The sequence below is a fragment of the Coniosporium apollinis genome (assembly GCF_000281105.1).
Source record: "Coniosporium apollinis CBS 100218 chromosome Unknown supercont1.12, whole genome shotgun sequence".
NCBI lineage: Eukaryota > Fungi > Ascomycota > Dothideomycetes > Coniosporium > Coniosporium apollinis.
This window is the reverse complement of record NW_006913274.1, coordinates 224,020-245,082: the sequence shown is the minus strand read 5'-3', so window position 1 is coordinate 245,082 and position 21,063 is coordinate 224,020. Positions and strand designations below refer to the sequence as shown.

The 21,063-nt window shown below is 53.6% G+C and overlaps 6 protein-coding genes across 6 annotated transcripts; 3 read left to right on the top strand and 3 right to left on the bottom strand.

The window, feature by feature from the left end:
- Window positions 1-914: 914 nt before the first annotated feature.
- On the bottom strand, window positions 915-6,536 carry W97_03034 (uncharacterized protein; the record flags this gene model as incomplete). Its single annotated transcript, XM_007780933.1, has 2 exons — window positions 915-6,208; window positions 6,290-6,536. 2 exons carry the CDS (start codon window positions 6,534-6,536, stop codon window positions 915-917), a joined length of 5,541 nt encoding a protein of 1,846 aa, XP_007779123.1.
- A 3,425-nt stretch (window positions 6,537-9,961) lies between these two features.
- On the top strand, window positions 9,962-10,624 carry W97_03033 (uncharacterized protein; the record flags this gene model as incomplete). Its single annotated transcript, XM_007780932.1, has 1 exon — window positions 9,962-10,624. One exon carries the CDS (start codon window positions 9,962-9,964, stop codon window positions 10,622-10,624), a length of 663 nt encoding a protein of 220 aa, XP_007779122.1.
- Window positions 10,625-11,319: 695 nt separating this feature from the next.
- On the top strand, window positions 11,320-13,468 carry W97_03032 (fimbrin; the record flags this gene model as incomplete). The annotated part of the gene is made up of 4 exons (XM_007780931.1): window positions 11,320-11,342; window positions 11,414-11,624; window positions 11,683-12,395; window positions 12,448-13,468. The coding sequence occupies 4 exons, from the start codon at window positions 11,320-11,322 to the stop codon at window positions 13,466-13,468; spliced, it is 1,968 nt and encodes a 655-aa protein (XP_007779121.1).
- Window positions 13,469-14,453: 985 nt separating this feature from the next.
- Window positions 14,454-15,592, bottom strand: W97_03031 (uncharacterized protein; the record flags this gene model as incomplete). The annotated part of the gene is made up of 2 exons (XM_007780930.1): window positions 14,454-14,969; window positions 15,029-15,592. 2 exons carry the CDS (start codon window positions 15,590-15,592, stop codon window positions 14,454-14,456), a joined length of 1,080 nt encoding a protein of 359 aa, XP_007779120.1.
- Window positions 15,593-16,064: 472 nt separating this feature from the next.
- W97_03030 (uncharacterized protein) lies at window positions 16,065-16,885 on the bottom strand (the record flags this gene model as incomplete). Its single annotated transcript, XM_007780929.1, has 2 exons — window positions 16,065-16,668; window positions 16,722-16,885. 2 exons carry the CDS (start codon window positions 16,883-16,885, stop codon window positions 16,065-16,067), a joined length of 768 nt encoding a protein of 255 aa, XP_007779119.1.
- A 260-nt stretch (window positions 16,886-17,145) lies between these two features.
- W97_03029 (uncharacterized protein) lies at window positions 17,146-20,522 on the top strand (the record flags this gene model as incomplete). The annotated part of the gene is made up of 4 exons (XM_007780928.1): window positions 17,146-17,693; window positions 17,745-18,643; window positions 18,805-19,728; window positions 19,798-20,522. The coding sequence occupies 4 exons, from the start codon at window positions 17,146-17,148 to the stop codon at window positions 20,520-20,522; spliced, it is 3,096 nt and encodes a 1,031-aa protein (XP_007779118.1).
- Between the last annotated feature and the right edge of the window lie 541 nt (window positions 20,523-21,063).

Below are 21,063 nucleotides of genomic sequence, written 5' to 3'. Positions count from 1 at the left end.
CGAAGGCCTAGCTAGCACCGCCAAAAACTTGTGCTCCGCGTAGTTGTATATTCCTGGAAAGCCTCCATAGCTGCGCATGAATCACATGACCGGATCTACCATTCAGGCAGTGTTGAGAATGTCCGCCAGAGACCACGTAAACTGGCTTTCTTTCCCGATCGTATGTCGCGACGAAATATGCTGGTTCTCAAGCTACTGCATCGGATATGTGTTGTTAGCAAGCGGCCTCTTACGTCGCGGACGATATTCTAATCACAATGTGCGGATTGGTAACGACAACGAATATCACATAATCACCCTGAACGACGGTCGTCTCAATTTCTCGCAAGCATCATTGATGCGACATTGCTATCTCCACATGTTTTCGGCTGTTCATCGAGGGAACAGCGGCTGATATTGCTACAGCGACTACTCTTGCCCTTGGGTAGGTGCTGCTAAGCTACGTCCCCGGTATCCTCGTAGCGTTGGAATATGGGATCCGCATCTGCTCTACACAGCATATGTTGGTGATGGCGGTCCACCGTCTTGCGCGCCACATGTTTTCCTAAAGTAGCCAGTAGAAGCCGAACTACCCCGACAAGTACTACCTTCTCCAGTACTATTTCCTTTCCTTGCCTTGCTTTAATCTTTGTCTTCAGCGAAGCCTTGGAGGGTCAAAGCAGATATCACAAGATTAGTCCGACTGAGCTAGCGAGCGGTCACTGTTGTTCGTAAAATGCAAGGAGTGGTGAACAGTATCTCATTAGTGTTAACCACTTCAGACAAGAAAGCTGTGAACACGCATGCTCAAGGCAGATTACAATAACTACCCATACCCGTCTATAAACACCATGCGGACATGCATAACATACAAAGATCAAACGACATTATGTAACAAACGAGGGTATGTCCAAGGAAACTCCACTATCCAACCCCTACGCGCTCCTTTTATAAAGCGTAAGCCTACTTCCCGCACCACAAATCTGCCCCGGCGCGCCCTTGCAAGCCATGTTGCACTGCGAAGCCGCCGTAGCCAACGTAGCAGCCGGGTCCAGCGTATTGCCCATCCAGCACTCGCGACCATACTCCACACCGGCCCACTGATAGCCCTTCGCCTCAGCCGTCGCAAGACACAGCTCAACGGTCATGCTATCCGAAGACGACAGCACCGACAGCGCTCTCGGCTTTCCAGGATCGACAACGCAGCCGTAGTACTCATAGTTTCCGCTCTGCTGCACGACAGCCGGGTCAGCGCTGGCCTTGGTTGAGTCCGACGAGTAGTACATCTGAAGCCTGTTGCCCGCGCCGCAGAGCGCGCTGCTGTCGCCGGGGCACTTCATGTTGCACTCAGCTTGGTTGGTGACGTTTGCAGAGCCGGTGCGTGGGTAGGGCCCGCAGTAGCATTCTTTGCCGAATTCGAGCCCGAACCAGGCGTATTTGATGCAGTGAGCTGCGCACATTTGCGGTGTCATGGAGGTGCCGTTGGCGGTCGCGAGAGCGCTGAGCGCGCGGCCGGAGGTGGCCTCGGAGTAGCACCCTTGGAAGGCGTAGGATGAGACGGTAGGGACTGCGGTGGGAGCAGTGGAGCTGGGAGCGGTCGCGGATGAAGGCGCGACAGCTGAGCTGGAGGCGGGTGAAGAGCCCGCTGGGACACCTGCAGACGAGCTGGAGGAAAGTGGCGGTGCTGTTGTGGTAGTAGCCGCTGACGAGAAGCTGGATGACGAAGCACCTGCGCTTGGACTGCTGTAGGTGAGAGAGTAGGCTGTTGACTGCAAGGATACAGTTACAGAGCCGGATCCACTCGCCCCCGACACAGTTACGACGGGCGAATCTGTACCGTTGCCTGAAGATGAAGCAACGGCACTAGCGCTTGAGCTCAGGTTCGTGCTGCCTGTCGAGGACGCACCTGCACTTGAACCTGCGGGCGGATTGGCGGGTGAAGAGCTGGAGGGCGTAACGGATGTGGCGACAGAAGACGAGTTCCCAGCAGGAGCCACGACCGAAGAAGAGACAGACGACGTTGAAGCCACAGTGGCATCGGCGTCAAACGTCGCGGCCCATACGCCCGCGTTGGTGTTGAGGAATCCAATCTTACTCTTCATGTAGCAGGCACCTCCACCGGCAACCCAAGAAACTGCCATACATCCAACAGTGTTGCCGCAGCCCTGAATACAAGCTTCTAGAGTTGGGGCGTATTTCCCCGTATTTGGCATATCCCATCCGGCGGGATCAACACCGCAGCGAACTAAATACTTGGATCCGCCTGCGACAGTGTGTAGGGTACCATTAGAACTAGGGCAAGCAAGAGGTGTTGCAGTTGCACTGGCCGCCGCCGAAGAAGAAGCGATGTTGGATGCCACAGTCGAGCTACCGCCAGCCGAGGATTGGGAGGTCACGACAGTGCCGTTCTTCTTATACATACTGAGCCCATTAGGGCCACCGCAAATTTCTGTGCTGTCAGCCGCGCACACCATGTTGCATCGACCATCAGTAACTGGGAGAGATTTGGCGGACAATACGTTTCCACAGAAGCATTCTTGGCTATACTCGACTCCAAAGTAATCGAAGTTAGCGCAGTACGTGGCACAAAGCTCTATGGTCATCGAAGAATTGGCGACGCCTCCGTTGGTAAGGGCGCGGCCGTCAACCTCGTTGTAGCAACCAAGGTAGGCGAAGTTTCCTGCAGAGGGTACTGCTGTTGGACCGCCGGTAGGCGTTGGCTTGACGATTGGTCCATCTCCTGCGGCGGTCGTGGTCGCAGAGGCCGTACTGTTGGTGTAGTATAGATTGAAGTAATCGGCTCCACCACACGACTGTGCAGTGTTGCCACTACACTTCATGTTGCAGCCGGCTTCGGTGGTCTGCTTAACAGAGAACTCAGGACCATTGGCACCGTTCGGATAGCTGCGAAGGGTATTGCCGCAGTAGCACTCACTGCCGTATTCCACCCCGAAATAAGCGAAGCCGGAGCAATAAGCAGCACATGATTCCAAGGTCATGCCGGGTCCACCTCCTTGGCCCTTCTCGTTCAAAGCCCTGCTAACGTGGGTCTCGTTGTAACAGCCCATGTAAGTGTACTTCGACTCGAAGCTACCCGGGGTTGTGGTTGCAGCGGAGCCAGCACCAGTAGTTGTAGCAGCTACTGTAGAGGCAGCCACAGTAGGGGTAACTGATGGAGCGGAGGAACTCTGTCCTGCCGCACCCACCTGATACATCTGCATCCTGCTTCCTGCACCGCAGTACTGACTGTTGCTTCCGGAACAGGTCATGGAGCACTGGGTTGAATCCGTAAGTTTCGATGAGGCAGCCAACTGATTGCCGCAGAAGCACTCCGACGCGTACTCGATGCCGAAATACGTGTACTGAGCGCAATTGGCGGCGCACTTCTCGACGGTCATGTCAGCGGTTACGAGTGCTTTCGAAGCGACTGTCTTTGCACCGGTCTCAGCATAGCAGCCAATGAAGTTGAAAGGTCCGACCGTCTGGGGGATACGAGTAGGCTCACTCGTAGTGTTACCATCGAACTTCGTTAGATCAGCGAAGAGCGACATGTGAGCTTTGTTATGGAAGTAGCCGTTGCCGCCGCAAATCTGATTCTCATCTCCAGCACAGTTGTAATTGCAGTCCTGTTCGTCGTCCTTCCGATTCGGAAGGGCGTTGCCACACCAACACTCCGTATTGTATTGAGTACCAACAAACGTGTAGCCGGCGGCAGCACACCTGGTGATGCATTTCTCATTCGTGTTGGTGTTGTCACCGTACAGCTGTATCGAGAGCTGACGGCCAGGATTATTCTCGGCGAAGCATCCGACATATCCGTATTTGGAGCTGCCATTCCCAAGAAGTGGACCGTACTGCTCTGTGACAGCGTTACAGTCGAACTGAAAGGTTTGTTTCCCCAGCTCTGGGTCACCGGTATTGATGGTCCACACAGCCGAGCCGTTGTAAGCAGGAAGGTTGACCTGAGAGTTTGGCACAGAGCAGTAGAGCACAGCGATCTCGCTCTGACCAGCTGTCAGGCGGACACCTTCGGCTAGGTCAACGTTGTTCACCGCGCCGACGAGGCCAGGAAGGCCGTAAGGCGGCTTGGAAACGGTGACTGAAAGGGCCCCTGCTTGGTTACTTCCGCTGTTTGTGAGACGAAACTTCAGCATCTTAGTCTGCTTTCGGAGTACATCGCCAAAGGTAAAGGGAACGCCTGGTTTGTAAGTTATCCATCCCGAACCATCAGCCGCCTCAAACTGGAACAAGGCTTTTGGTGACGTTCCGGCAACACCAACCACGTCTAGTACGAACGTACCGCCGTTCGTGATAACCTTGATAAACAACGCATGGTTACCGGTCGAAGATGGATTATAGCTGATGCCGACTGTGGCTACATCATTGGGGGCGATGGTCGTGGGAACGTTGGTTACTGTAAATGGGCCCACCTGGACGCCGGCATTGGTGGTGTTCGGCGTTACCCATCCCTCCTTCTCAGAAGTCTGGGAGTACATGATTTCGTTGATTTTCAGGATGGCGTCTCCGCGGTTTGCGAAGATGGCCGACTGAGCCGAGCCTCCATTTTCCTGGCCGACGACGACGCTGAACGACATGGTGTTTGGACTGATTGCTAATAGAGGAGCGGCTGAGTTGGCAGTGCCCTTGAGAGAGATCGGCGTGTTTTTCGAGTAATCTACAACTGCGTTTGTCGTAGTGACCAGAACATCGCTTGAAAGTGGCCCAACTGACTTTGGAGCAAACTGAGCTTGGAAGCTGAATGTCTTTCCTTTGGCCAAGGTGAACGGCATGGGTGGGATGCTGGATATGTTGAAGTTCTGATTGCCAGTCAGAGCCAAGCCAGTAACCTGTGTGTCAATGTTGGCTAGGCAGGTGACGGTAAGCGGCTGAGAGATACTTCCAACAGGTGTCTTATCGAAAGTGTACGGCGACGAGCAGTTCAGCGGTAGGTTAACAGGAGATCCGAAGCCATGCAGATACCCATTCGTAGTTCCAATGTACGCTCGGCCGTTTCCGAAAACTGGCCGACTAAATTTGGTGACGGCAGGAATGTTGAAATGTTTGAGCAACGTGAGTGAACCCGCTTGAGTGGGGACAGCGTTGTAGATGCGGAGGTTATAGCCCTCTACATCCGTCTGCCAATACAGACCAGTTCCTTCTTGACCGTTGAGTGACGTGGTGGTTCCATGCCCGACGCCGAGGACGTACGCGTTCTTCTCTGGAGTGTCGGCCACCTTTGTGAACTTCGGATCGCCTGAAGCGTCACAGCTGAACTTGAAGATGTGCGTCTGGTACTGGATGACATTGATGTAGATGTAACCCCCTTCGAGTGGATATACACCGGCTCCAGCATACACAGAGTTTTCGTTCTGATACACTTGAGGTACATTGTCAAGTTTGTTGGCGCCCATCTGGTAGCCTCCAAGGTTATCCAGATTTAACCAGTAGGTCTTTCCAGACTTGCCAGTAACGACTCCCATGCGCTTGACATTAGCACACTTGAACGTATTGGTGGGCAACAGCGCCAGAGGGGATGTCCCTAAGTCTTTGTCCGCTCCATCGAGCTGCGTCTTCTCCCATGGCATGAAGAAATCAACGACGTTGATGGTCCCGTTGTCATTGATCTTCATGTTGACTGCCGCTTCCTCCAGTGCGGTGGGAGGATCTCGTCCAGGTCTCGAGGCCCCGTTTGGTGGCAGTTGAGAAGCATACCCGTTTCCCGTAGCGAAGAACATGCTGCCTGCGCCGTCGTACGACAAACCACCGCCTGACATCCAAACACCAGCTCCCTTGACAGTGATAGGCTCGGGGCCGCCTTGCAGCGCATGGGCTTCAACGACAGCTCCTGTAGTCCTGTGGAACCCTATGATGGCACCGGTAAAGTTGTACTGAACGCAGTGGGACGCCCATCCAGTGTAGATGTAGTCACCTACTTGCAGCATCCCGGGCCTTGCGTGTTGGTTGCCACCAAGGAACATACGATTCGGGTTGTTCCGGAAGATCAGTCCATCCATTAGCTTTGGGAAGCCGGGCGCTTCCGTAAGGTCCTTCGTGTTGATTGCATGGAAGTAGTACCTCCCGTTGAGTCGTCCGGGGGGCTTGGCCGGGGTGAATAGACCGCTTTGGAACTCTTCCGAATACGTCTTTGCAGTGAGATACCAGAGCCCGGTTTCGGGATCGATCACTCCAGTCGCAGTCACGCCGATGGCCGGGTTGATATCGACACAACCTGTGACGCACGTTTAGCCTGAACAACAGAAGCCCACTAGCATCATCGAGTGCGATTGACTGGCGTCAGGAGGAAGCTTACCGTCCAGATCAGCGGTCAAGAAAGGGACATGCATGTTCCTCTTCATGATGATCGCACCGGTCTTCGCATCAAGCTTATAAAGATTGTTTTGAGTTGTGGCCACATAGACATACTGCACGCCGTCGTCTCCAGTGTAGACTAAGGGCTGGGAAAAAATCTGCTCGGGGCCTATGTTGTTGAAATTGCCAGGTAGAAGAGTACTGAACAGCTTTCCAAACTCGGCGCTTCCGACAACGGCCGGATCCATATTATGATTACTATTCCAGTCAGCGCCAGAGCCATCCGAATTTCCAACATATTGATACTCACTCTGCATATCCAGCTCGCGAATTATCCCCTCCCCAGGTGATAGTGTCCGTGGAGGCCAAAGAAGAGACACTCGTTGCAAACAGAAAGGAAAAAAGTACAAGGAACGTGGCTCTCATTGCAGAGGGCAAAGCGAAGGTGGATGCCATGATGGCGAGAAAGAGCGACTGTAGTCCGGAAAACTACGAAGAAAAACTTGAAGACAATGCGCTGAGTTTGAGGGGGGATGGGTCAAAATGAAGTATGAGATAAGTTCTTGGAGTTAACACTCAGCCCTAGCGCAAGTGCCAAAGATATCACGAAGAGGCTTTCCAGGCGGCTACCTTGTCCTAGCTAGGCCGTGCGAACGTGGAAACTACTTGTACCTGCAGCCCTGAGATAATACGCCACCACACTTCAGTCGAAGCTCAATGGTCGATGAAACGTCCATATCGCCCTAGCCCAAGCCAGGCGGTACTCAGCTGGAAACTGAGTCCACTTTAGCCGTAGATGGCCTGTTCAGTAAACTAGCGATACGGCTCGGCTACATGACGGTGGAGATGAATTGACGCAGGAGAACGTGCCCACGGATCGACGGTGTGATACTCCGGATAAGCGTGTGGAAGTACCCTTTTGACAGCTAAAGGGAGGGCCGTAAGGATGAAAAGAGTAAAGCGTGGTCCCCATACGAGAGCCCATCTCGGTTGTGGGGTCGATCATCCGTCCGCGTGAGCGAGACGCGTCCCAAAAATAGTGAGCACAAGGATCTGAACAAAACCTGAGCCGTAGACAGAAGTGGGGAGGTGACAGCAAGCAGGGCGGTGGCACGCTCAGCCGCCCAAGAAACGTCCCTGTCTCCCAGCGCCGGCGCCGGCGCCGTCTACAGCCAGTCTCATGATGCACAAAGTAATAGCATACCCAGACACGCGGTCAGCAGGCGTTCTGGCACGTTCAGCTTGGAGCACCGCAGCAAGCAGGACGCAGGAACCCACCGGGTGATCCGCGCAGGATGCTACTAGGGCGTTCAATTAAGCTCAATCTGACAAGCCCGTCACTTCATGGAGCCAATGGCCGAACCATGCTGCGATCCTGCCGACGTCCGAGCAGCCACGAACGCCTAACCCGCATTTTCAGCTCTTAATCATCAAGCCGCGCCCCTAGTCATCAAGCCACACCCCTGTGTGAGGAGGCCGTTGTTTGACACCTGCGTCGATAGGGAGTACGTCAAAGCACAGCCCTGGGGTCTGCGTCCCTAGGTTGGGTGTCTGTCTCTTCACCATGGGATAACCCCGCCATACCGCTGCGCATCTGATCCTTGTATTGGGACAGCCGCATCCTGACCAGGACGGCATAGCATCTAGTGTTGTCCATTGTCCACTTTTTTACGTGCATGCGCGCCCCAATGGACTGCAACGGGGGTGGCGCACACTCAGGAGGTTGTGCCGTGGCTGCGCTTGGACGACGCTTTAATCAAATCTCGGCGTAGCCGCCCTGAGCCATTTCTGTCGTGGATGCACAGTCCAGGGAAGCAGATTAACGGTAAGATAGACAACCGAGTTCATGTCTTAGGCATGACACATCAGCCTTAAGCCTCACCTGGCGGCGCTCAGGGTCAGTCGATATGGCTGACGACACAGATAACCCGATACCCGATGAGCTGCCCGTCGAACACCGTGTCGATCAACCCTACGCCCCTGGCGCCACAACTAATACGCGGTTGATCTGCAAACCGGTCTCGGCCTCAGCTTGTAGGTCTTTTGTTCGCAGAAAACTCAGAGAGCTCAATCACGATCGGGCGTCGAAGTCGGACTCTGCACCTCCACGTGGTGATGCCTGGGAACCTCTTGCTGTCAAGCAAGAGAGCCAACGCAGAGACGCAAACATACGAGGCGCGATACCACGTCCTATACCTGCCACCTATTCGACGCGCGCCTCCGAGGGCAACCATATCCTAAGAAGCTATCTACACAATGGGAATCTGGGTCACAGCGAGATGGATATGTGTGTGGAGGATGGAAGGGTTCTGGCTCTATATACACCTGTTATGAAGGAGTAAGGGGTTATTTTAATAGCCTCCCCTTAATATTCTATGCCGAGAAGAAGCTCCAGCTCCTAAGGTTTTATGACATTTTTCCGAAGGGTATACTACCTAATAGCAATGACGCTGGGAGTATGGTGAATACGGCTGGAGGGGTTCCTTCTTTAAGGATGGCACTTGTATTATAGAGCTCGTTTGTGTCCGACATGGCGCTTCTGGCTGCCGCAGTGACAATAAACTGGATTACAAAAAAAAAAAGTTCAATCACGATCGAATGATTAGTTACGAGTCAGCACGTGAGTGTCATGTCCCGCTTCTCCACATTTCAGCTGTTGGGTACACGTTCTGGGACAGAGCTCACTCACCGCGATCCACCGCGTCATCCGGTCTGAACCACGTGTGTTACGGTAGGCGTGTCTGGTCAAAGAGTTTGACATTAGGCCCGTCACGTTCTCTGTCGCTATTATGGAACCAAACCAACGGAGTGAGTTTGCCCAACACTGGTACTACTAACGCCCGTGATATTGGAACATGTTTCTTCATTATGGGTTAGCAACGTCAAAGAGCTCATCGCCCAACTCCATATGCACTTCAACGAGCCTAGGGGTCCTTGTCTGAACGCAAACGCGGCTCACATGACACCCACTAACGAACTCGAATGCCGTTGAGATGAACGTCCAGGTTAATGGGCCTAGCAGAGGGCATCGATAAGCTGGGTATCTTGAACAAGGAGTTCAAGGAGATCTGAATCGGACGCAACACCAAGTTTTATGAAGACATTTCCCCTGTCGCCCGATTTCATTTCCACTTATGCCAAGCTCTTTTCGTCTTTGAAGTCTGCGAGACCTGTTTCCTTATGTTAGTGATGAACAGCTACATTCGATCGCGTTCTTCTCATAGCCTCATTTGAGTTTCTGCTCTTGACTGAATACGCGATATATCTATTCACGCAGGCCAGAACGATAGATATCTGAGCCACAAAATTTCTGTCCGGCTGGATACCAACACATAAGCTTTCACATATTACACGTAACCTAGTACTCGAGGGCATAGTCTTCCAATAACTACCAACAAACAAAACAGCGTGACGTCGCGTTCTACGGAGCAACTGATATCTGTCCAGATCACACCCTTGACCATGGGTAATCTGGATTCGCTCGGAGCATCACTAGATGCCAGGAGATGAGATAGCGGTGGCGCCGCCTAGCGGTAGTGCGATCTCTTCTTCAACACCACGTCAGTAGATGCTATCATAGCAGACAGCTCAGGCTATTCCGCCACGCTATGCAAAACGAAGCATTCAAAAGCTGTAGCTACCCGCAGGACGATGTATCCACAACAGGCACACCATGCGCCTCAAAGCAGTTCTACTCCTATGCGCCCTCTGCGCTCTAGCCGCCAAGCTCGTTACACCACTTCAAGGTAAGCCATCGACCTTCCGAACGAGCTTCCTTCGTACCGCACCCCCAAAGGTCACTTCGATCAACCCACGGGATGTCCAAACCATCAACTGCAAAGGCAGCGCCTTGTGCCACATGCTCCGACCCAGTCGGCCCCTCTCCAAGCTCGTCTCTGCTCTGCAGCACTTACCAGACAACGTCTATTACACCCGAGGCGGGCAACACATCGCCTGTTTCGACCACCTGTGCGCCTTCCTCGAATACTCAGACGCCTACGCCTCCAGATCGTTCGCCAAGCTCCGACTGCCGGACGGCCGTCCCATCCCGGCAGCTGCTTCGGACCAGATCAAGCAGCTGGCGGCCCGGCTGGAGGCCTATGGCTGCCAGGCTTGCGGAAGCGTGCCGGTAGGGTATCCGGAGAAGGTGAAGGGAGATGTGGTATTGCGCTTTGATTATGTGAGCTGGCCTTGTGTGGGCCAGAAGGAGGGCGTATGTCCGTTTGGGTTGCAGGGTGATGGGAGGTTGGATGGAAGAGGAGAGGATCCACTCACTGTTATTGGGAGGCTTTTCGATGGGCTTGGAATGCTGGCGGACGATCAGGGGAGGGATTGAGGGGTGAGTCTTGAGAAAACCCTTGTGAGACGGCACTCAAATGTTTGTTATATCAAAATGCACTGTAATCTCAAAGCGGGCAGTAGATTTAGGAGGACTACGACTGGACACAAGGCAAGACAGAAAGGAAACATGGTTAGACCTAAGATTTATTATAACGCGTTAATGGGGTTCTTCACCTACCGCCCTCAGACTTACGGATGCTTCGCCAGGAGTCAAGTGCTTGACTAATCCACACGTTGGCGGGCTTCGTTAGCAATCGACTGCTGATTTTTGCAAGCCTTTACTGAGAATCTAGCGTCACGCAACCTGAAACCCCATTTCCAGGTTGAGCTTGTTTCATTCTAGAGGTACGGGCGGTACGGGCAAAAAGAGCTTGAAACTTCTAACATTGGCAGCATAGGAGTTGCGCGAAGTGAACATTGTGCCCAGCGCACCGCCACGGATTGCGTGGCTGCTCCACGCGGCTCTTTCCTGTCAACTGTCAGCCCCACCATCCCCTCCACATCCCTGGAAAGGCAGACGTCAGCGCCTCTTTTGGGATTCGCAAACACGAATGCGCTGAGCCTTCTAAGTCGGGCAAAACTTTGCTTAGGCATCTACATTCCTTAAGACACTTCTCTGCACGATCCAACCTAAGCATCGTAACCACGAAACACTCGGAATACCGGAACCTGTAAGAAACCACTCTCACCATGAACATCATCAAGCTGCAGAGGTAAGCGGGTCTTCCACTGAAAACTCCCCCAAGTGCGCCTAACTAGGTACTGACTTCGCTCTTCTGCCCAGGAAATATCCTCAATTCCAACAGCAGGAGATCTTTGGTCTCCAGGATGCCTTCCGCAAGCTCGACATCGACGACAAGGGCTATCTTGACGAAGCAACCGTCATCAAGGCAACACAGAATACAGAAAGGCAGCCTTACGATGTAGTAAGGCAAGCGCTGAAAGAAGTGGAGCTGGACAGTTCGAGAAGAGTGGAACTGGAAGACTACGTAGACGTATGTATGCTCTGCGGAAGCTGCGGGCTACGTCGAAGCTGACAACTCCGCTTCCCAGCTCATCTCCAAGCTCCGTCAATCCTCCCCAGCCCAGCAACGCATGTCGACAGGCCCCTCCCGACCGAGCGGGTACAGTGGTAATGCACCCCCAGCGTCTCCTAAACACGCCTCGAAAGGAAGCACGGGTGGAGGCACTACAGGCGGCGGGAGGATACAAGTCCAAGGCTCATCAGCGAATGTCACCCACACCATCAACGAGGATGAGCGAACCGAGTTCACAAGGCACATCAATGCAGTACTGGCCGGCGACCCGGACATTGGTAACAGGCTGCCCTTTCCAACGGATACATTTGAGATGTTCGATGAGTGCAAGGACGGGCTGGTGCTTGCTAAGTTGATCAACGATAGCGTGCCGGACACGATCGACGAGCGTGTACTGAACAGACCCGGGAAGAAGATCAAAACGCTCAATGCCTTTCATATGACGGAGAATAACAATATTGTTATCGAATCCGCGAAGGGTATTGGATGCTCGGTGGTCAATATTGGTAGTGGAGACATTATGGAAGTGCGAGAACATCTCATTCTTGGTCTGATTTGGCAGATCATCCGAAGAGGTCTCCTGGGCAAAATCGACATCAAACTACACCCGGAATTGTACCGGCTGCTCGAGGAGGATGAGACGTTGGAGCAGTTTCTGCGGCTGCCCCCAGAGCAGATCTTACTACGCTGGTTTAACTACCATCTGAAGAACGCAAAATGGCACCGAACGTAAGCTTGATCTCTCAGAGCAGAGAGTCAGTTCGAAACTAACAAGTTGCAGCGTATCAAACTTCTCCAACGACGTCAAAGACGGCGAAAACTACACCGTCCTCCTCAACCAGCTCAAGCCCGAGATCTGCTCCCGCGCTCCTCTCCAGACCCGCGACCTCCTGCAACGCGCCGAACAAGTCCTCGACAATGCCGACAAGCTCGACTGCCGCAAATTCCTCACCCCCACCTCCCTTGTCGCCGGAAACCCCAAACTCAACCTCGCCTTCGTCGCGAACCTCTTCAACACCCACCCAGGCCTCGACCCCATTACCGAAGAAGAAAAAGCCGACATTGAAGACTTCGACGCCGAAGGCGAGCGCGAAGCTCGCGTCTTCACGCTGTGGCTGAACTCGCTCGACGTGCGCCCAACCGTCGTCTCCTTCTTCGACGACCTACGCGACGGCACCGTACTGCTGCAAGCCTACGACAAGGTAATCCCCGGTAGCGTGAACTGGCGGCACGCGAACAAGCCGCCCGCGTCCGGCGGCGAGATGATGCGGTTCAAGGCCGTCGAGAATACAAACTACGCCGTCGAGCTTGGCAAACAGAACCACTTCAGCCTCGTCGGGATCCAGGGCGCGGACATCACAGACGGCCAGCGCACACTCACCCTCGGCATGGTCTGGCAGCTCATGCGCAAGGACATCGTCAACACGCTCTCGGCGCTTGCGCAGCGCCTCGGGAAGCGCGAGATCACGGACGCGGATATGGTGCGCTGGGCTAATGATATGGTCAAGAAGGGCGGAAGGTCCAGCTCCATCCGCAGTTTCAAGGATCCGAGTCTGGGCACGGGCGTGTTTTTGCTGGATGTGCTGAATGGCATGAAGAGCGCATATGTCGACTATGACCTTGTGGCGAGTGGGAGGACGGATGAGGAGGCATATTTGAATGCGAAACTGGCGATTAGCATTGCGAGGAAGATGGGGGCCACGATTTGGCTTGTTCCGGAGGATATTTGCGCCGTCAGGAGCAGGTTGATCACGACATTTATTGGGAGCTTGATGGCGACGTATGAGAAGATGGGGTCGTGAGTAGGTTTTTTTACTGAGGGCGGGATTCGACGGAGGCTGTGCGCTGGCCTGGTCGAAGCTGGCGATCTGTTTATCCTAAGACCCAAGGGGGCATGCTATGATGGCGGTGATATCTTTTGAGACCCGATAGCTAAGAGGTCTAGGCGATGCATACAACTATAGTTCATCGCGCGGTTTGTTTTTGACGACTGCGTCGTTGGATCCAGGCTGGATTGACAAATGCACCCTTTTCTTCCATGGTGAGTGACTCGATGCGCTTTACTTGCCCCTTAAGCGTAGTGTGACTCGCAAGAACGGAAACAGTACTTGCGGCGAGTAAGATAGATAATGATGTCGTAGTTGCGCCCGCTGGTCTCTCCTGCGATTGAATTTACGTATAGCAGTAGACAAAGTCGTTTTAAAATATGGATGGACTTACATACCCACGGCCGGGCGAAAAAACCTCCGATGGGGGCTCAATCACGCGCTGTAATTCTTTCGGCGAGATATTCGCGCCTGACATCAGGACGCAGAGTCCAACCATGGTTCTCATTGCAGGGCACAGCAATTTAGCAAACGGCCAAACCTGAACTTATGTAGCGTCCGACGCAAACAGGCGCTGGAAAAAACAGTACGATTGCTGAGGGCAACACGTTTCGGAGCGAGAGTACCGGGAATTTAGTGCTGAGAAGAGCATATCTCGCACTTTTTTGAATGCTGCATGATGGGGATATGAGAAGCAATCAAGTTGGACCTCGATCAGCCCAGCTCAGCGTTTAGGGTTATCTCTGAGCTCTGGAGGAACTAGGAATGAAACGGTAAGAGTCCACTTATACCAAGCAAAGCGACTAGAGATGTTGTACGAAGCGACTGAGCTCTAGTTCGTGATATCGGACCATGAGGTCTGCGGCAGATTCTCGGGTTGATAACTTAAAGATCATGGAACCGATTTACTAAAGCTGAGCAATCGAGAAACAGAGCGAACAGTGTATACGTCTAGGAGAATTTATGGCTCAGGATAAGGTCTAGAAGCCTCAGTAGAAAACAAAACAACAACCGAATCAGGCCCGAGACCAAGCTCTCCCTCTTCGCAAAGCTTCCTCAGTGCACTGAGTGGTGCAGCACCACACGGACCACACGGAACGCCGTTCTCCTGCAAGTACTGCGTATCTCTGTGTGCTTCAATATCCGAGACAGTCAGGCTTGCATCAACACCATCCCTCAAGAAAGGCCATGCAGTAACAGAGACGGTCCCACAATTCATGCCGGACATGATCGTGTTTCCCGTCTCGATGGGCACGATCTTGCCTGCCTCGAGACTGGTTTTCAGACACGCCGCTGTCTCTGGTTCGACAGCCACAACTGTAGCGTTGCGGTCCTGGGTCTTGTAGTGCTGAACAACGGCGTGTGCCAACGAGCCCACACCTACGGATGCTATGGCACAAGTTGCGTCCTTGCCTGTCATCTCATGCACTTGGTGGTCGGCTTCCAGAAGCATCGTGGAGTAGCCATCAACAACCCACTGTGGCTCGGTGTTAGATTTGGAAGGGGACAGGGCAAGCAAGGTTCCAACTATCTCACCTTTGGGATCTCCTCGTACCCTGGCCATGAGGTGTCCATGACCAGCAGCGCGCCGCTCTTCGCAGATTCGTCTCTTGCAGCCTGGATCGAGGCATCGTAGTCGCCTTGGACCACGGAAACCATCGCGCCTTCACCCGCAATCAGGTTCAACGTGGTCTTGTACATGTTTTGCGACACAAACACCGTGGCTTGTATGCTGAGGTACTTAGCCATGCGCGCTACCGCTCGGCCCCAGTTCCCCTCCGTACATGACACAAGCTCGACACCATGGGCATTCGCGGCCGCACTAAGGTCATCCAAGGGTGTCGTTGGTGGCAGATCTACTTTGGCGGCGACTGCGCGGTATACCGCCCACGACGCGCCTAGGATCTTGAAGGCGGGCAGGCCGAATCGGTGGGACTCATCTTTCACCAAGACGTGCCCGAGACCCAGCTCCTTCGCCAGGCTTGGAAGCGGTACAAGCGGAGTGACGTTGTAGTCCGGAAGTTTGCGGTGGAAGTCTGCGACTGCAGGATCGTCGGTGCTCTGGCAAGACCAGCGTCCGGCTGCTGGATTCTGATACATCGTGCTGGATGAGAGCCATCGAGAGACTGAGAATGTCGTTGACTCATGTAAGTTCTTAGCACTTGTCCTATCGATAAGCCGCTGAGCTAGTGATAGCGAGAGTATGGATTGGTGTTGGAGGGAAGATGCTCCACTCGGTTTGTATGGCCTCTCGTGTAAATATCATAGGGGTAGGCATGCCTCGAACATTGTCGAAGCTACCCCACAATGTATTGTGCTATTGCTCGGCCCCTCATAGCTCTTGCTCTTGTTGCATGCTACTGATGATTTCTCTGCAGCTGGAGGTGCTGCAAATCAACGTGCGGACACAAATCAATAGAAGCATGCACCACAGCGGACTGCACATACAGTAAGCACACGCTGGCCAATCATTCGGGAGAACAGTAAAATAAAACTTGTTCACGCACATTGTTCGATATGAAACGAATTACTTCGCAAAGGATGGCTGTGCTTCACGTGCCTTCCTATATCTTCATACCGCGAGCCTCCCGGTACCTGGCCATCCGACCCATACGCCTCCCATTGCGGCTGCCAAGTCCTCCGCAGTTCTGCCTTGTGCGTCTTTGAGGCTCCTGATATCTACCTTCCCCGTCTGGTCTTCCCTCATCAATCCCATAGCCCCCGCCTCCTGAAAGACCGGTGCCGGGAACTGCTGTAAGTCGAGTTCAGAAGCTAGGAGAAGCAACAGCCAGGCAACCTCCCGGCTACCTCCCGCAACGGCTGCGTGCAATCCGGACTGCATATCGCCGATAGGGTCCTGGTACCGGAGGACGTCAATCGGTTCTCCCTCCTGCATGGTCTCCTCCTCATCCTCGTCATCCTGAAGCATAGCTACAATAGCCTGCACCTCTCCTTCGCGGCAGAACTCTAAGAATGCCCGGCATTTGCGCTCCTCCGGATACGCTCTGAGGTAGCTCTCTTCGGTAAGGAGGGGAAGGATATCAAGGTTCTCTTGGAGACCTCCCTCGTTTTTTAATGTGCACAGGACCTGTTCCCCACCCGAGGGGGATGGTGTTGCCAGGTTCGTTCCGCAATTCGGGCACTCCGTAACGGTATACGCGTCGAGAAGGCATTGCCTAGGCGGTATGAGCTTCTGGTCATCCCGAAATAATGGGATTTTTGACAGTACCAGTGAAAATGACAGCCACAGGCCAATCCAACGTCGTCCGGAACAGTTTTTGTTGCGGATGGCGTGGGAGCGCTGCTTAAACCACCTACTTCGACATCTTCATCGTCGTCTGAGCCGTCGATCTCTAGGATCAATGGCTGCTGGCAGGCCACGCAAGTCGCCATACTGTATTGCCAGTCTTGTCGAACTCATGTGAGGAACTGTACCCGAGTAGCTTTTCCCTTCCTGACCATCCATGTGCAAACCGCGCCAAGCATCTCGCGCGCGAACCCTGACGGAGCTTGAGCCGTCGCGAACGCAGTCGCTACTTCAGCAACGGGAAAGGCAGGGGCGCGGGGACAACAAACGATTGACGATGTGACGTGCTACGCCCGTGGGTCTTCTTTCATAGAGATCATTGCTCTCCACAACGCGCAACGCCGAGATGGACGACCAACAACCCGAACTCGATGCGGAAACCAAGCTGAAGAGCCAGGAGCAAATTGAGGACAAGGGAGATGCGGAACCACGCCCTATCGATGAGGGATCTCGCAGCCTACCGGCCACTGCTCAGCCGCTGACCGGCCGAGCCCTCGATTTCCTTTCCACTGCCAGTAACGAGACGCTCAGCGCGTGCCTTCTGGGGCTTGGCGTTGTAACATACGTTATACTCGGAAGAGTTGGCCTCATATTGATTGGTGTGGTAGGGGGCGTTGTTCTTCATGCCAGCTGGGAAGCCAGTTCTCAAGGCGGTGCAAATGAGCCGTCTCGAGCTGTGGAAGAGAGGAGGAAAAAGGAGACTGGCCTGGATGTTGCGCACAGGGTGTTAGCATGGAGGTCGAGAGGCTCAGACGCTGAGGCGGAGGATCGACATGATTCTGATTTGAATGTCAAGCTTTTCTCTGGGGAGCAGCTTGATTATACTGGTTTCAAGCCGGAAACTGCGGATGCTCTGAACGAGGTCACAGACGCCGTGATTCGCGATTATGTCAAGTATGCTATAATCCAGTCCTAGCCAGTCTATATACTGATCTTTTTACGCAGGTGGTGGTATTCGCCAATCCTGCCCTCAGAGTTGACATTTCCTACCGCTTGCCGACAATCATTGACCGCTTTTATCTTGTCAATCTCAGCGCATCTCTCACGTAAGAGACCGGCTGATACTTTCCTTGACTTCGTTACGCATTCATCATCCATTGTCATCGTCTTCTTGAGCGAGCTTGCCACTGCGCTCGCAGCTTCACCATCAGCTCCTGCAGAGAACGCAATTGCGACGTACTTGGAGCTCAAGCCTGAGAGCAACTTATCTAATATCCTGGATACCAAGCATCAGGAAAGGAAACTGGACATGGTAGCTGAAGACATTCTCCAAAGCTTCCTGGACCCTAAGACGTACAACTGCGAACCAGCACGTGTGTTTCTTAGAGAAGTCCTTGCAAAAATGATTCTCGACATGACGATACAGAGCTGCTCAAAGCCCGAGTGGATCAACGGCTGGATCGTCTATCTGCTTGAAGAAGCTGAGCCCGAGCTGCTGAGTGTTATCGATGCTAGCGTGGGGAAATCAGCGAATGAGGCGCTACAAGACGGTGGAAAGCGGTCTGTTGAACTACAGGAACAAACAGCAAACATGCCATCACCACAAGAACGAGACTCCAACATAGCCCATAGACGAAGGGTCAGCAGAGCGCAAGACGCCATGGATGAAGCCATGCGTGAAGCGCAGCGGCTTACCCAGTTGATGGCAGAAGAAGATGCTCGGAGGCTTCGGGAGCAACAAGTGGCCGCCACTGGTTCTAGTGATGATGTATCGGAAAGCACTACACAGGGTGTTTTCACCCCAACATCCTCTCAAAGTGACGCGAATGGGGACGGTGATGCAGTGATGTCAGAGAACGCTTCTATGGAATTGTCGAGAGACCACAGCCGAGCCGCAGAAGTAAGTACATTGTAGAATCCCTTTCTCTAAGTTCCATATCTGAACCGATCACCGGTCATGCGTGACTCGTTCGCAAGCAGATGTTATATACGTTGAAAAGTTGTGCGCCTTGATACCTGCGCTGTGCTGACGTTCCTGACCAGGCTTTAGAAAGCTTCGGCGAAGAACGGCTTTCTCCACTCGCTGCAAAGTCCACATTTACAAGCTTCGATCAGCTCGTCCCCGTTCAGGCCCCGACTGCTCTTGGCGGCACTCCCAACAAGCCCAGCAGAGACCCATTGACACTGTTCAATGCCAACATCTCTATCTTCGACGACTCCGTTCCGAACGACAGAACTGCCATCAGATCAAAACCCATGACTGAGTACCTTATTCAGATCGAACCGACATCATCACATCATTCGGGCTGGATGATTGCTCGCAAGTTTGCAGACTTTGAAACGTTGCACGAAGTGTTACGGCGCATTTCGGTCGTCTCAGGTGTCAGCTTCGTCGAAGCACACCCATCGCTGCCGAACTGGAGGGGGCGTACTAAACCTTCATTGCGCGGCGAGCTTGAGCGGTACCTCAATGACGCTGTTCACTTCCGCCCGCTTGCAGAGAGCGAGGGTATGAGGCGGTTTCTTGAAAAGGAGACGGGTCTAAGCCAGTCACCAAGTACATCCAAAGGCGGCTTCCCGGGCATTGGTTGGCCCTCTCCGTCTGCGTTTGAGAATATGGGGAAAGGAATGATCGACGTCCTTGCAAAAGCCCCCAAGGAAGTCGCTGGAGGAGGCAAGGCGTTTTTCGGCGGAGTAACTGGAGTTCTGGGTGGAGTCGGCTCAATCGTCCCCAAGAAGGGCACCGCCAGTGCACGCCAGCTCAGCCAAACTCCAGCCTCTTCACCGTCAAGGCACGTGCGAGATGAGAGTACCACTTCAAGCTTTCCAGCAGGCCGTAAAAGTACGGACAGTCTATGGAGTCAACAGATTCTTGATACTCAACCAGCGCCTATAACGCAAATGGAGTATCGGCTAAGTCACAATCCGGACTTCGAAGCTGGCACGAAGCCCCGGCTGACCTCGTCCTCGAGGTCGTCTTTATACTCAGGTTCGAGAGAACAAAGCAGGGCACCTTCCATCCGGGATAGTGTAGACGAGATCTCACCCACCTATGGAGGTGATCAGATCATGAATCTGCCGCCACTGCCGACAGATATATCAGACGACTACGACGCAGTAAATCAAAGGCCCCCACCACAGCCACGCGAAAGGCAGAGTCTAGAGCACGAACGCTCACCGGGTGATCCTCTCAAAAGCGCTCAAAATATTGCGGCCACAGGACCGACCGAGCCACTCTCTACCAGAGCACCTCCCGAAAGCCCTACCAAGCAACCCAAACCCCAGCCCCCACTAACTGAACAAGAAACCCAAGTAACTATCGAGCTCCTCTTCGCCGTCATAAACGAGCTCTACACCCTCTCCTCCGCCTGGACGCTCCGTAAAACACTCCTCAGCGCCGCCAAGACCTTTCTCCTCCGCCCCGGCAACCCGCAACTCGAAAGCATCCGCGTCCTGCTCAATAGCACGGTGCTCGAGGCCAACACCTCCGATGCCGGCATCGCGGCCCATCTCCGGAAGCTGCGCGAGAACGCGCTGCCGACGGAGGAGGAGCTGAAGGGCTGGCCGAAGCCGCTGGACGAGGAGGAGAAGGAGAGGTTGAGGGGGAAGGCGAGGAAGTTGCTGGTTGAGAGGGGCATGCCGCAGGCGTTGACGAGTGTTATGGGCGCCACGGCGAGCGGGGAGGCGCTGGGGAAGGTGTTTGATTGTTTGCAGATTGAGCGGGTGGCGAGGGGGTTGGTGTTTGGGCTTGTTTTGCAAGGGGTCAGGGCTGTTGCGCAATAGTGAGGAACTCTATATGCATTGTTGGAAAAGTATTGGAATAAGCTGCCTGCATCGAGTGTGGAGCGCTTGCTACAATGCACATGAAAGCCAGACGTATTCAGTATAAATGCGCGTTGATGCGAGTGGGAAGAACGAAGCACCTAAGAGCACACATCGATTAGATCATACAGGTGTCCACAATGTAGCGATCACTTGCAAAACGTTCCTTGGTTTCATCCGCTCATGTGAGAGATTGAGGCGGTTGGGAGTCCTATCTTAAACAACGATCCTGCAAAGCAGATGTAGAGATCTGGACCAATAAATCTAAACAACTATATGTCAGAATGTAAACGCGCCCAGTCATCCACCGTGCCGTCCCACTCCCTGACAATATGCCCTCCTCCCTCGCACAAATGTCCACGCCGTGGCGGGCGCCAATCCCAACGGCCTCTGGGGCAGTCCAATTTCAAAAGTGTGCGTCGAGTCCTCCAACAGGCTCCTTCATTCCTTTGTATGCCCGGTTTGCATCCGTGTCTCGTAGCGTCGTTCCTCGTCTTCATTA